Source organism: Delphinus delphis, chromosome 4 (assembly GCF_949987515.2).
Source record: "Delphinus delphis chromosome 4, mDelDel1.2, whole genome shotgun sequence".
NCBI classification, from domain to species: domain Eukaryota; kingdom Metazoa; phylum Chordata; class Mammalia; order Artiodactyla; family Delphinidae; genus Delphinus; species Delphinus delphis.
Genome location: NC_082686.1, coordinates 115,279,650 through 115,294,278, shown reverse-complemented (window position 1 = coordinate 115,294,278; position 14,629 = coordinate 115,279,650). Strand labels below are relative to the sequence as shown.

At 47.4% G+C, this 14,629-nt stretch overlaps 1 protein-coding gene across 3 annotated transcripts in view; it reads right to left on the bottom strand.

Annotated features, from left to right (window-relative positions):
* Positions 1–2,537: 2,537 nt before the first annotated feature.
* The window catches only part of ARMC8 (armadillo repeat containing 8), a 106,499-nt gene continuing 94,407 nt past the window's right edge, over positions 2,538–14,629 (bottom strand). For 2 of the 3 annotated variants that reach the window (XM_060011311.1, XM_060011313.1), the window contains 3 exons: positions 10,750–10,822; positions 9,255–9,348; positions 2,538–5,081 (listed from right to left, as the gene is read on the bottom strand). In XM_060011311.1, coding sequence (XP_059867294.1) covers positions 5,048–5,081; positions 9,255–9,348; positions 10,750–10,822 — 201 coding nt within the window. In that variant the 3' untranslated portion in view covers positions 2,538–5,047. The remainder of the gene's footprint in view (positions 5,082–9,254; positions 9,349–10,749; positions 10,823–14,629) is intronic. The other variant, XM_060011312.1, reaches the window with a different exon arrangement.

Sequence of the window (14,629 nt, the reverse complement as noted above, 5' to 3'; positions counted from 1 at the left end):
TAAATGGACATCAGTCCTTGAACTCTGCCGTGATACAGTGTCATCTCAGGGGATACTGAGTTACAGAGGACAGTGTTTCCCAGTAATAAATCTACGTTATGGATGAAACAATTTTAGAGCTTAACTTGGTAACGACGGCCTTGAAAATAGTCCAACAAGATTGAATGTGACACTTCAGGGCTTACTGACATGGGGGCAGATATAAATCAGCTTTAAATGTTCATGCTGCCCACCCAGGCCACAAGGGTAGTCCTGGAACATGCCAGATTCTTCTCCACGAATCAGGGCATGTTCAGAAAGCAATGCTTGGGGGTTACATTTGGAACCAGCGTTCATCTAATTTTCTTGATGCCCCCTTCCCCCATTTCTTTGGTTTCTGATTTTGGCTAAAGCCTAATTTTAAAACCTGAGCACTCCTAGTTGTGGCGCCCCCTTTCACTACTGCCTGGTTTAGCTGTCCCTCCATGGGACACAGGAGGTTTTCAGGAACTAGCTTTACCCCTGTGAATAGTAACATGCCAGCTACTCTCTCACCGGCTTGCTCTTCGGTTTATCTGTAAATTCACTGAGCCCAGGCATACTCTTTCCTCTCTGACCGAGGAAAAGGCTGTGTTCTTCTACACCACGAGGCAAATGGCAGAGATTTCCTTCTCATCTGCTGGTTTTCTCCAGGGGGCTCCGTGCTTATGACTTGAAGCAGCTCTTTAAATGGGTAGTTAGCTCCCAGAAGACTGTCCTTTATGGATGCACTCCTCTTTCCCCCAGCCTGTAGCATGAGGCCCTCCGTGCTGGCAACGGCGACAGGATGAGTCAGGCTGCAGAAGGCGGGGACACCGGGTGGTCTGTGACAGTGGGTGGGTGGCTGCACTTCCCATGACCTTGTGTCACCTCTAGATGGAAACATGCCTGCCCACTGTGCTCAGCGCATCAGCACAGGCCTCTGTGAGAAACACCCAGAGGAGCCCTCCCTGACAGAATCCGTCAGGAGAGTTGAATCTACTGTTCCAGGTCCCCAGGCAATAGCCCACCATGGGGCTGTGTTCTTCCCTTTGTGAGTGGCCTCGAGACGGGGACTCGGTTGGCCTGTGTTCACCTCAGAGCTGGCAATAGGGCCCGATGCCTGCTCTTCCACACCACAGGTGCTGTGTGGCTCTGAATGAGCTGCTTGGGGTACACCCTGCTGACAGCTATCTAGTCTCCCCGGAAGCTGGGAGGCCAAACTCCCATCACTGGAGAGATGAGAGGTAATAAACAGAGTGACCAAGGCCTCTGAAAGCAGGGGACAGAGAAGAGCAGGTGGGAGAACTGGCCCGTGTGTGCTGGTGTCTGTGATGACCTTTCAGCCTCCCCAGGAAGCGGCTGGGAGTGGCAGGGCTGGGACAGGGAAAGCAGGAGGGACGCTAGGTGATAGGGCTGGGGTGGGAGGTGTGATGACATGCTCCTTCCTTCTATTGCACGGTAGGGCGCTTCTTTTCTCAGAGTCCAGAAGGTTCCTGGCGGAAAGAATGGGGCTAGGGCAGAGGGGGAGGAAGAGAAGTGCTGTGTGGCTCTGAATGAACTGCTGGGGGTACACCCAGCTGGCAGCCATCTGGAGGAAGGCTGAAATATCTGCTCACTGTCTGAGGACGGAACTCCTTGGCAGAGACCCTGGGCCTGCAGGATGGGTGCCATTTTAGGCGTTAAGGCTCCTCCTGGGTGTGAGCGCCTGACAGGGTGGAGGGCAGGCCTAGCCCCACGAAGTGAAGGACACGGCTTGACTAGCTCAGGCCCTCCCCTCAGCCAGGGCTGCAGGGAGAGAGGGAGGAAGGTGGCTCGGTGGGTCCCAATGTGGCCTTGGCGGGGGCCCCCTCCGCTTTCCCTGAGGCCAGGTCATGGAACAAAATTTCCCTCGTGCTGGGAACTGACACATACCTCCCTGCCCAGCAACCAGGGAAGGTCAGTGCAAAGGAGTAGGACTGGGAAAGCACCGGCCCCTATCCCAGGTGGCAAGGTGTCCGGAACCTCCCCGTCGGCTCTCCAGCAGGATCTGGGGTCAGTCCCCCCTTCCCAGGCCTCGCTTCCAAGTTTCCCCTGTGGCGGGGGAATCGCCTCACCATCTTCCCCCCACGCTCTAGGGCAGGCGCCCTTGGTTCTCTCTCCGGTTCTAGTGAGGCCAAGAGACAGGAGGTGCGTCCCTATACTTCAGAGACGGGGAAGAGAAGGTGGCGCCCAGTAAATGCAGGGCGTCTGTGCAGACGGTCATTTGACAAGCTCTGGGCCTGAGTCCAGTGGGTGGTGGCAGGGGAAGAGTGGCATAGGACGGAGTGGGGAGTCCTGGTGGCTGGAAGTGGCCGCCTGTAAAGACCAGGAAGAGGTGGCCGCAGACCGCTGCAGAGGCCCCTGGAAGCTGCAGTTACCCTAGGGCGCTGGCCCCCCCTCTGAAATGCAAAGTCACTTCCCAGCCTCTCATTCACCAAGAATCTCAGGTTCCGAAAGCCAGTACACATCATCTTCTAATGTTTCCTAATGTTCTAGGTATTTGGAAAACAGACTCCTTTTTAGAAGTTGCCATGCTTTTTTCTTGGCTTTTATTAGCATGTGTTAAAATCATATTATCCAAACACTACCAGAAGAACATGTATTGTTCTGCATAAAGTGCTTAAGGAAAAAAATGCAACTTATTAAATTGGACATTCTTTTCTAGTTCATAAATTTTGGGTTACAATCAGGGCACAAAAGGAGAAACAGAATGCAGTATTAGAGAGAGCGAGAAGCTTAGTTAAGAACTTGGGTGGAAACACAAGACCACGTCCCATTCCTCCCACTTCCTTGCTGACTGAACACTGCACCTGCATAAAGCAGCAAACAGCTTTGTTTTAATAAATACATTTTCCTTCATTCAACTCAGAAAAGTTAATCATAGTAAAGCACTTTTTCTTTGACCATCTGTTTATAGCCACAGGCAAGATTTATCCACAGAGTTTAAGTGTGAAAGTGTCATTTCATTGGGCTTTCCACTTTCCAATGCTATCTGGGTTCAAGATTGTCTCAGCAATTCATATTGGTTTATTTATATTTACCTGGTACTTAAAATACCAACTCTATAGTGTTTAGTGTTACAAATGCCAACCAAGGATATTTTCCCAGTACTAGAAATGTCAATGAGTGGGCCTAAGTAAGGCTTTTCCCCCACTACACTCCATTTTCTTTAAACTGGCTTCTGCACATTAGCACTCTGATGGTTGCACAAAACCCAAGTTCCTGTTGTGACAGATTTTTAAATCGGTAATGTTCTGAAAAAATAACAACTTGGAAATCTCTGTGTTTGAATCTTGGGTGGTCGTGTTGAGAACAGAAAAAAACGGCATTAAATACACTTTAAAAACATTCATTTGCAATCAAACATATTTAACTCTTCTAGGGAAGGAGCAGGTTGGTGATGGGGTGCCCCGTCAGGAGCGGCTGGTGGGCTGGGGAACCCGTCGGGTGCACGCACTCAGGGCAAGCTTCTGGGCCGCAGACCTCGCTTCCTGGCCGCGATGCCTTTGAACTTCGCAGAGCAAAGGGAAAAGCGAGGCTGGTTGTACCTTTAAACAGTCAAGAGCAACCTCCTTAAGTTCACCTTGAAGCGGACCCAGAAGTTGGAGCGTGTGCCAAGCTGAGGGCTGCCGAAGGGCTAAGCAGTAGTGGCTGGAAAAGGCGGTCAACTGCGGTCCTCCTGGGGAGACCCCCTTCCCTTCTCTCAAACGTCAGTGCTTTGGGCTTCATGCAGGAAAAAATCTTAGCCGCGACGCTTACTAAAATTTCCATCTCATTTTACAAAAGCACACTGAATAGCAGTCCTGAGTGACAAGTATATAGAATTTGCTGAGTATAGCCAAGAGAAAAACAGCTTTCTAAACTATCCTGTTCTTTGCTTCTTCCTACAGATGCGTCTGTAGGACGTTCTTTAGTTTCACAGTGATATATGCTGTTTCAGGAAGCACAAGGTGATCGGACTTTGTTTCCACGAAGTGATGACCTACTTTAGTTGGAGCTTAAGGTTCCATGACTGGTTCTAAATCCTGCCATATATTACTATACCAGTGACAGGATTTAGGGCAGTTGGGAGGCTCCCGGTGCCCAGTTCCTGCCAAGCATAGCCCACCAGTCATGGCTGGGCTTTCACTATCAGTAGTTATACTTCCCTTTGATGTTTCAAAAAACCTATGGTGTATTTGTCGCCTCACTCCACTCCACCCTGTCCATCTGACTTGGAAGCCTGAGAGCTTACTGAATTAGGCTGAAAAGAGGCTCTGTACCTGCTGATATTGACGGCAGTATAAGATGCTAGCTTACTATTTTGCACAGCACCATATATCGTGCCTGTTATTCAGGCCAACTATAGCCAACCTTTTCGTTTTGTTTTTTTCTTTTTTTGTTTTTTATAAAGAAAATCTATGTAAGTTGAGGTTCAGAAATGCATATATTTTTTACTTACAAATATTCATCTGACCAAAATCCAACATAACCTTTATGGAACACTTAACAATCGTTTTGTTTTTAAAATAACATTTCATTCAAACTGTATATAATTCAGTAAAGATTTTTATACAGCAAGCAATGCTTAAACCCTGGAAAATCTGTAGAAAAGAGATTTTCACACAAAATAAGAAAAGAAAACTTTGAGGTATCCCTCACACACACACGTCCATTCATCCTGACCCACGTGCACGCACGCGCACACGCACGCACACACACACGCACACACAGCCATTCTCACTCACAAAGTGGCTGCAGCATAGGCAAAAAATTGTAGGTCCAAAGGAAAATAATTGATTGTTCTAATAAAGAGTCCAGGTAGCTCAGAAAGAAACAAAACAAAACACAACAGTCCTCTGAGGAAATTACTACCTCAAAAAAATGTTCTCAAGGTGAATTTGAGATCTAAGCCTACCAAATTGCTTTTGCAAAACAGCTCCCTGCAGTCCAAGGTGACTTGTGCAAATAGAAGGAATCAAATGAGGCTAGTTCCTGTACTTCCTTTAACAAGGATGTGGGATGCTCGCAGGCGCCCAGGGCGTTCCCATCACGCCAGGTACTGCTGCAGTGCCATCTTTGCCCTGCAATCACAAAGCTCCTGTTAGCCGTCATCTCAGAAGTGTAATTAAGGTAAAAAGCCCACGGTTCAAAGATGGTAGCTGGGAAAGTCTAAAAAGGTAGGTCCCCCAAGGGAATCGGGTACCTACTTACGGTAGGTAAGTGGGACACCTACCGTAGAGGGCAGAGATCTGTGGTCAGCACACACGTCAAACCCATGCTGGCTACATCCTCTTCCTGTGGTCCTGCTCTTGTTCTTATAGCTGCTGCAACCCAGTGACATTCTATAATCTTCCTTTGTCAATGGCATATAGTTGTGATGGATCTGGGATTCTTGACTTTCTCCTATTGCCATGAAGGTTTTATCTAGTGCTGCAGGACACTGGGGAGGACACTTAGGGTTCTGGGAAGCTAAGAGGAACATTGACCCAGGAAGAGGTGGGTAGGGGCTGATTAGAAGGTGCGTGGGAGGGGCAAAGAGCTCCTGGGATGAGGCTGTCTGGTGGTTCAAATGCCTCAGAACTGAGGAAGGGAGGTTACAATTTTATCCCATTCTTCTCATTATGCCTGATAACACTGACTGATGTGGGATGTGGGTTGTTACAGTGATTAGGGAAAAAGTTAGCTAGCTGGAGAGGAAAAGGTGCAATGTGGGCAATGCCTTAACCTATCCTGATCCTTATTAAAGTGCCTTCCTTTGAGCTGGGACTCAGAAGGCCTCCTTTACTCTCCCATCATGATTTGGTAAAGGCTGCAATTGTGGAAGTTAGGAAGTCAGATTTTGGCAATGATATCCCCTTCTAAGTTATGGAAAGAAAACGTTAAATTTTTCTGTTACTATTAGCTGATGAAAGTATACCAAAGCAGATTGGGCAGCGATAAGCTGGACTCAAGCGCAGTTTCTTTGCTGCAGTAATGGATACAATCCACAGTTTTAAAAGAGGTGTGCTAAGGGATATTCTTGCAATTATTTAAGACTCTGTAAAGATGACAGTTGCAAATAGTCCAGTTCATCAGAACAGAGAGCTCCATACAGACCACTCCAAGTTATGAGCAAGTTGGGTTCTACAAGGTCGTTGTGTTAGGAAATAAGTTTATGAATAATGCCACAGGCTACCTCTTATTGACCATAACTTCACAAACCTGAGGCCCTCTGAGGCTGGGGTGGAGAGGCCTAGTTAGCAATAGCTCCTCATCTGTAAGTGTCTGAAAGTCAAAGGATCACAAAGCCTTAAAGACAAAGAACCTGAAAGATGTTGGCTTTAGGTAACAGACTTTACTATGATGGGAAAGCCCACATGAGGGTCTTGATCGAAATTCTGTATTACTCTTTAAAATCGTCAATTCAGACTCCTTCTGGATCTTTCTAAGGGTTTGGCTATATCTGATTATATTGGACCTCAGAGACTGTGCCCTCATTATCTTTCTGCTATCTATTAATATCTAAGGAGTCTTTCAGATGGATGGTTTTGTAGGCAAGGTCACCTTTCCTTAAATGGACTGAGGTAGAGTAGCTCAGACCCTGACCCTTTTAATGGGGTTTAAGAACTGCTGACAACGTATGTGCCATAGAAATTGGGGAAACAGTACCAGATTGGTCTAAGAAATGCAGGCCAGGGCTTAAAACTATCCCACTTCATGCTGGTGAGGCCTCTTTCCAGGTCATCCCAGAGATGATTTTAAGCAGAACTATTTTAATTTCTGAACAAACACAAGAAAAGAAACCCAGGGAATAGTCTGGCTCTCGGCCAGAAGAGACGGGCTGACAGAGCCTGTCATTTAAGCCAGCAGCTGTTACTACTGCTGTGGAGGTAGACATGAAGGTTCCCGTCCTCAAGGTACAGCTCAAATCCCACCTTGAGCATGTGGCCGGCCCTGACTTGCCTTTGATGGAACACTCATCTGAGCAGCAGGGTGGGGGCTGCAGCTATTCGGGGATTTGTCCTTAACACACTGGATGGCAAGCTTCAGGGAGGAAGGGGCCCAGCTCTTTGTGCTCCATCTGGCCCAGCCATTCACTTGAGGAACAATTAAACAAGTGCCTCTTCCCTTCTGTGGAGCAGATAAGCAAGCTGATAGCCACAACACCATGTGTTGTGTCCTACGGGAGCACAGAGGGGTCCTTAGCAAGGCCTGGGAGCCAGGGTGCAGAAGGATCCAGCAAGATTTTTCCACGGAGGTGACAACCTGATTTGAGTTTTGAAGGACGGATGGCCATTGTGCAGGCGTTCTCCGCCCTTGCTTTCAGGACACCTGTGCACCTGGGTCTCTGCCTGCCTCACCGGTTGTTCTTCCTGCTGCTTTGCTGGACCTTCTTCATCTTCCCCTAAAGGTGGCGGTGGGGTGTCCCAGAGTATGGTCCTTAACCCTCCTGTCTTCTCTCCTCTCGTTTATTCTCCCTAAGTGACTTCAGCCAGCTCCAGGGCTTTATATACCACCCCAACTCATATCTTCAGCCCCACTCTCCCGAGTCCCTTGGATATCTAATAGCATCCAAAAGTTGGCACACCAAACAAGAACCCTTGATTCTCCCTACCCTCACCCACTTCTCTTCTATTCTTCACCATCTTGGCAAATGACCATCTTGGCAAATCCTCTATTCAGTTGCTCATGCTAAAACTCTAGGCAATTCCCTTTCCTCTCTCTCTTTAACATCCTACATCAAATCCATGAGCAAACCTGTTGGCTCTACCTTTAGATTAAATCCTGAATCCAATCACTTCTCAATACTCCCAGCACTACTACCGTCATCCCTTATCTAACACGACTGTAACGGCCTTTAGCTGGTCTCCCTGCTTCCATTCCTGCCCTACTACAGACCACTCTCTACACAGCCATCAGAGCCATCTTTTAAAAATTTGAATCAGATACTGTCTCTTCCGCTCAAAACTCTCTAATGACTGACTTCCTATTAAAATCCGGATAAAATCCAAAGTCCTTGCCACAGTCTACCAGGCTCTTCAGTTGCTCCCACTGCCTCCCTGTGTCCAATTCTTACCACTCTCCCCCTCGCTCATTTTTCCCCAGCCCCACTGGTCTTCCTGCTGTTTCTTGAACATTCAAGCATTCCTGCCTCAGGGCCTTGAACCCACTGTCCCCTGTCTGGAATACTATTCTAAGCATCTGCCTGGAAGACTCTCTCATTTCACCCAGGTCTTTGATCAAATGTCACATCCTCGGAAAGGCTGGGACTAATCTATACCACAAGAAGCTTTCTTACTTTCCATTCCCTCACCCTTGCTTATACCTTCGTAGTACCTCTCATTATCTGCTATCATATTACATATTCATTTGCTTATTATCTGTCTTCTGTACTAGAATGTAAGTTACATGAGGGCAAGGTTGTCATCAATTTTATTCACCCTTATATCGCCGATGCCTGAAACGGTGCCTGGTAAGGTTGGTATTAAAATATATATACATATTTGTTGAATGAATGGGGATTCAGAGGCGAGGGGACTGGGATGGCAAATCAGATGGAACAGAAGGTGTAAATGCCTGAAGGTGTGATACTGTAAGAGGGCAGGTGTGGCTGGAGCACAGGGTGGGCACAGGGGAGGGGGCAGCACAAGGAAGGCAGAGCCAGACCATGGAGCACTCTGAGCCCTGCTCGCGAGCGTGGAGAATGAAAGTGAGCTGGAAAACGAAGGCTGTGTTATAAGAAGGGTCCACAGCCAGGAAAAACAATCTCGGTTATCCTGAGCTTAGAGGGGTCTCTGACTATGACTCTCGCCTCCCCCAGAAAAGGTGAGCTCTCTGAGGACAGGGACTCCTTAGTGGTCACTGCTGCATCCCCAGCAGCCAGGCCAGGCTGGCACAAGGCAGGCGCTCAGTGAGGTTTTGAGCTAATGAATGTTTTTATAATTGGCCTTCATTTCTGCTCTCCAAAAGGCCACACGCATTTCTATTCTAATGATCGAGGGACTGAAAGGGAATAACCTCTGGATCCTCTCCAGAGTCCCACTAAGGTGGCCTGGGCTCGTGTCAATTCAGAGTAAGATGAGAATCTTTAATAATCTGCTAATTATTAGTTTATCTCTTACTCAAATGTCACACAGTTGACTCACAGATGAAAAAGGGAATCCAAGAATCTAAAAGATTTTGAGTTTGGCTATGTGACTTACTAAGCAATTCAAACCCTGTCATAAAAGAATGCAACATACCCCAAAGCAAGGCCCTTTTACTTTGATACTCACTTGTCACAAAGATTTGAATCTGGTGACTGACTCAGTTTGTGCAGAATATCTACGATGCCCATGTCTCGTAATTTATCCTGGCGTTCTTGTGAGCCTGAGAGATGAAAGCTAGCAGGTTACTGGGAACATGGCCCAGGCAATTGCTCTCTCCTTAATGTACAGCCAACAATCGGGAGCCTTACCAGTGTCCTTTGCCCTCTCCCCTTCCGCCCCCTCGCCCTCCACTCTCCCCAGTGCAGCCAGATCCCCTCATGCTTGGATTCTCCAACAGTGCTCTAACTGGTCTCCCTGCCTCTTGACCCTCCTTCCCGCAGTCCATCTGGGTTCTGCTGCTGGATTAATTTCTCCATGGACCACAGGGTCAAGGTCAGCTTCTTCAGCCTGGCACGAGGCCCTGCCACCAGGCCCCATCTTCATCACTTCTTTCTGGACATACTTAGCCAGGCTCTTCCTACCCCAAACCAGTCCTGTTTTCCCCTTCCATTCTCTTCCACCCTCCTCGGACCTCCCAGCACTTCCGGCTGCCTCTTAGCACGTGGCAGTTCCAACTCCGCACTGCTGTGTTCTATCTTCCAACTAGACTAGGACCTCCTTGAGGGCAGCTTGTTTCCCTGGTACCCGGCTGTTACTTGGTCTCTCGGCCTGCACGCTGAATGCAGCTTTTCCTCCTTCCACTTTGTTCTGGACACAGTGCTAAGGAGGATAATTCTCCTGGATTCTTTCCTCCACCCCTGAAGAGCCCACAGTGACTCACTCATGCATTCACCTCCTTGAGACCCAGTGAACCAGAATCTCTAGGGGTAGAGCCCAGACATCTGCATTTTACAAAGTTCCTCAGGTGATTCTCACGCAGCCAACCCAGCACTGAGACCCACTGCTCTCCCGCACGTGTTCACTACCTTAGCTGTACATTGGAATCACCTGGGGAATTAAAAAAACCACTTACGTCTGGAGACCACCCCAGAGATTCTGATTTAACTGGCTGGTGCAAAAGTCCCTGGGTGATTCTAATGCACAGTCAAGGTGGAGAGCTATAGGGGCCTCCTCGCAGACTGGCTGCCCCACCAGGCACAGTGTGTCTCTCCCTTCTCACCAACGCACCCTCTTCTCCATTAAGCTTATCTGCCTGTCGTCCTTCTATGTGCGGCCCCTGCTCACAGTGAAAGGCCGATCCTCCTGCCCACCCTCACCTCTCATCTTCAAGCGCATCTCACCATCCTCCTCCTCAGCCCTCTCAAGGACAAGGACTGTCACTCACTTCCCTACGGTCTCCTCCACCCTCACGTTCAGTAATCTGGAACAGTGCTGACTCCACGGTGGGGCTCAGTGTTAACTAGACCCATGGATTCTCATTCATACCAAGGTGACACGGTTGGGGGCTTGGGGGCCAGTGAGTGGTGCCTCTACCCAGGATTTCAGGGGCACCTGATGCCTTTCCTGTGCAAGACCTTCCTTCCCATAATTTTCTTCAGAACAAATCTCACCAATCTCTTACCTTCCTCTTCATTCCATATGAGGTTTGATATACAAAACATAGCAGCAAGCTGCAATTTGACATGTGAATGACCCTATTTGATGCAGAAAAGGAAACAAAAATAGAGGTAATCTCATTTGAGGTAATTTTTGGTAACGTACCACAGGCAATTCCAATAGCCTAAAAGTTTGAAGCAGGGACCTCAAACCCAAATGTCTTGAGGGGCCACAAAATTAGTACTAATGGGTGAACAGGCTGGGCTAAAGACAAGAGAATGGTAGGAAATCCGGCACACTGGGGAGTGAAGCCTTGCCAAAAGACATTCACACTCAAATTTCAGAAACCCTCTGGCTGGCCACACAAAACACCTCTAGGGCCACAGGTGCAGTCTGCAATTTATCACTCAACCCATACACACAGGAACACTGGCATATGACAAGTCTGTGCTTTCGACTATGCCTTCTCTACGGTAGGAAACATGCAGGGCCAATAAACGGAATGGATGTGCACTTAGTATTCATCTCTTTGGCTACTGAGTATCTGACTCAAAGTACTCTTATTTCTATAGGCACATCACAAAAACTTGACTAAGTCTCTACTATTCTTAAGGAGCCTCCTATCTTCCTGAAACACACTTCTGGTTTATTTCTCTTTATGTACTGAAAGTACAACCATTTTTGCTTAAGTTATTATTTGTCCATATACAGTGCTTTCTCCTAAATGAAAGAGGACCCAGTGGTAAAACAATCTTTCCAGGTGATTTTTTTTTAACGGAGGTATAGCTGATTTACAATGCGGTGCCAATCTCTGCTGTACAGCAAAGTGACTCAGTTATACATGTATATATATTCTTTTTTTTATATTCTTTTCCACTATGGTTTGTCCCAGGAGACTGGATATCGTTCCCTGTGCTATACAGTAGGACCTTGTTGTTTATCCATTCTAAATGTAATAGTTTGCATCTACCAACCCCAAACTCCCAGTCCATCCCCCCCCTTGGCAACCACAAGTCCGATCTCTGTGTTACAGATGATTTTTTAATTGGTCAATTAAAAAAAGAAAGTCCCCACTACACTTAAATAACTTATGCATATCTGTGAAATACCATGACACGATATATGCTCAACAGTCTCTTGAAGGCCGAGACAGACTCGTCTTGCCAGGTAGAACTATATCTGAACTAAGCAGAGACAAAGAAAAGCACATGCCTTCCTTCATTAGAATTCTATGGTTGGTGATTCTTTTTCCCTCCTACCTGCCAAGACTTTTAGAGAGCTGTCCAGTTGGGGCTCCACTAAGACAAAACAGAATAAAATGTGTCATCTGCTCCCAGCATCAGGCCAGCAATGAGTATTTGTTGAATAAATGAACTTATTTATAATACAACAGTAAGTATTTACTACATATAAGTTCATCCATCCTTCAATAAACATTTTTTGAGGAAACAAATTGCTGTGATAGGGAAAACTGGAGGGTGGAGGGGTGGGAACCTAATTTTAAGTGAAATGGACAGAAAAGATCTCTTTGAAGGAGGCAATATTTATACAGAGGAAGAATAAAAAATAGGAAGAACAAAGGTGCTCTTTGAACAGGTGTACAAAGAGCAAGAGGTACCAAGAAGAGGGAAAAGTCTGTGAAAAGGTTTGAGGTCAGAAGAAACTGTAGAGCTTATGCATATTGAGAAGGAAAAGTAGAGTAACATTAGTTCAGAGATGTAGGCATGGCTAAACTGTAGGCCCCTGCGGGCCAGAGTAAGGACTGATTTCATTCTGAGTTGACAGGAAGCCCTGAAGGATTTAAGCAGTGGAGGGACAACACCTGATTTACATTTTTAGAAGGTCACCCAGGCTGAAGGGACTGGAGTGACAGTGCTGAGGTGTCTGGGAGGCTGTTATGGTCAGTCAGGTATGAGAGGCTATGGCTTGAACTAGGGTGAGAGCAGCGGCGACAGAAAGAAGTCAACAGCATCCAGAACGGCTAGGGGCCGGGCTAACAGGACCTACTGATAAACTGGATCACGAGACGAAGGAGCTGGAGAAATAAAGACTGACTCCTTGGTGTGAGTAATGGGTAGATGGCAGAGCCACTCTACTCAGATGGAAAAGGTCAGGAGGGGAGAAATTTAGGTTTAGGGGAGATACTTAAGAATCGATTTTTAAACACCAACCTCAAGAAGCTTCACAGCCACAGAGAGATGCTGAGTAAGCAGGAAGATATACAAGTCCAGAGTTCAGAAGAGAGGTCTAGGCTGGAGAATACCCTCCATGTGACCCTCGGACCTTGCTCCCCTACCCCCTCCCGCCCACTAAGAAAAGAACCAGCATTTGTAAAGCTGTGGACACCATCAGGGAAGCTTGCTGTCATGGCTTTTGAAGGCCAGTAACCATTATTGTGGTTGTGTTTTGTACTGCTTGATACCATGACAGTGTAAGTAAGATAATGCCTAATCTATTTATCAAAATTGACTACTGAACTGGAGCCCAGAAACCAAACAAAGAATAGGGATGACAGCAAGAGCCATGGGAGTGGATGAGATTCCCTAAACCAGTGGTTCTCAGCTCTGGCTACACCTAAGAACCACCTGGGGAACTGTAAAAAAAAAAAAAAACACCGATGCCCAGGCTACACCCCAGAACTATTAAATCAGAACCTCAGGAGGAAAGGGGCAAGGCAACAGTCTTTGAAAGATTCCTCCACCATGCAACAAAGGGTATGAACCATCAATCTCAATAGTACATGTGCGAGAGCAAAGATAAAGGTCCAGGGCTAAGCAGGGAGGCATAATGGAATGGAGGCCAAGGGAAAAGAATGTTTCCAGGAGGAGGAAACAGCTGTGCTGAAATTCACTGTAAGTGAGGAAAGTTGAGGAGAGAAAACCATCCTTTGGACTTGGCATAATAGGATGGTGACCTTAACCAGAACAGTTTCAGTTGAGCAATGGGGTTGGAGGCCAGATGAACTGGGCTAAAGAGTGAATTTAGTGGTGAGAAGGAGACAGCACGTGCAGAAGACGCTCTTAAGTCTGGCTCTGAACAGCAGCAGAGAGACAGGTGTAACTCAATGGGTATGGGAAGTCCAGAGAAGCTTTCAGAAGATTACAGAGATACTATGTGGATCTGGTATTGGAAAGATAAGGGAGTTCCCAGTTGAAGCAGTATGGTTTTCATTCAACAAACACTTACTAAGCATATACTAAAGGCCAGGCACTGTACAGGGTCATGGATATACAATTGTGCACAGAACTGATACAGTCCTTACCCTCAGGGAGCTTACAGTCGGTAGGCACACAAACAAACAACTATATGTTGCGATAATTGAGCTAAGTGCTCTGAAGGGAGTACTTCACTCAATTATGCCGTAACAAAGAATAACCCACGCAGATGAGAGCCCACAAGGAAGTGTTAGCAGAGCTTAGATCTGAGAGGCGAGAAGGCATCCCATGGGGAGAATAGTATTCCAGGCAGAGGAGCCAGCATGTGTGAAGGTCCGGAGGCAGAAACGAACATGCACGGCCTCTTCCAGGAGTGGAAAGAGGTCAGTGTAGTGAACAAAGGGAAGAGGGGAATGAGAGAAGTTGGGGGATACAGATGAGTCAGGTCATATAGGACTCCACAGGCCATCAAAAGGGGGGATGGGAGCTTCCCTGGTGGCGTAGTGGTTGAGAGTCCACCTGCCGATGCAGGGGACACGGGTTCGTGCCCCGGTCCGGGAAGATCCCACATGCCACGGAGCGGCTGGGCCCGTGAGCCATGGCCGCTGAGCCTGCGCGTCCGGAGCCATGCTCCGCAACGGGAGAGGCCACAACAGTGAGAGGCCCGAGTACCACAAAAAAAAAAAAAAAAAGTGGGGGGATGGATTTTATTCAAGGTGTAATAGGGAACTGCTGAAGGATTTTGGCTTC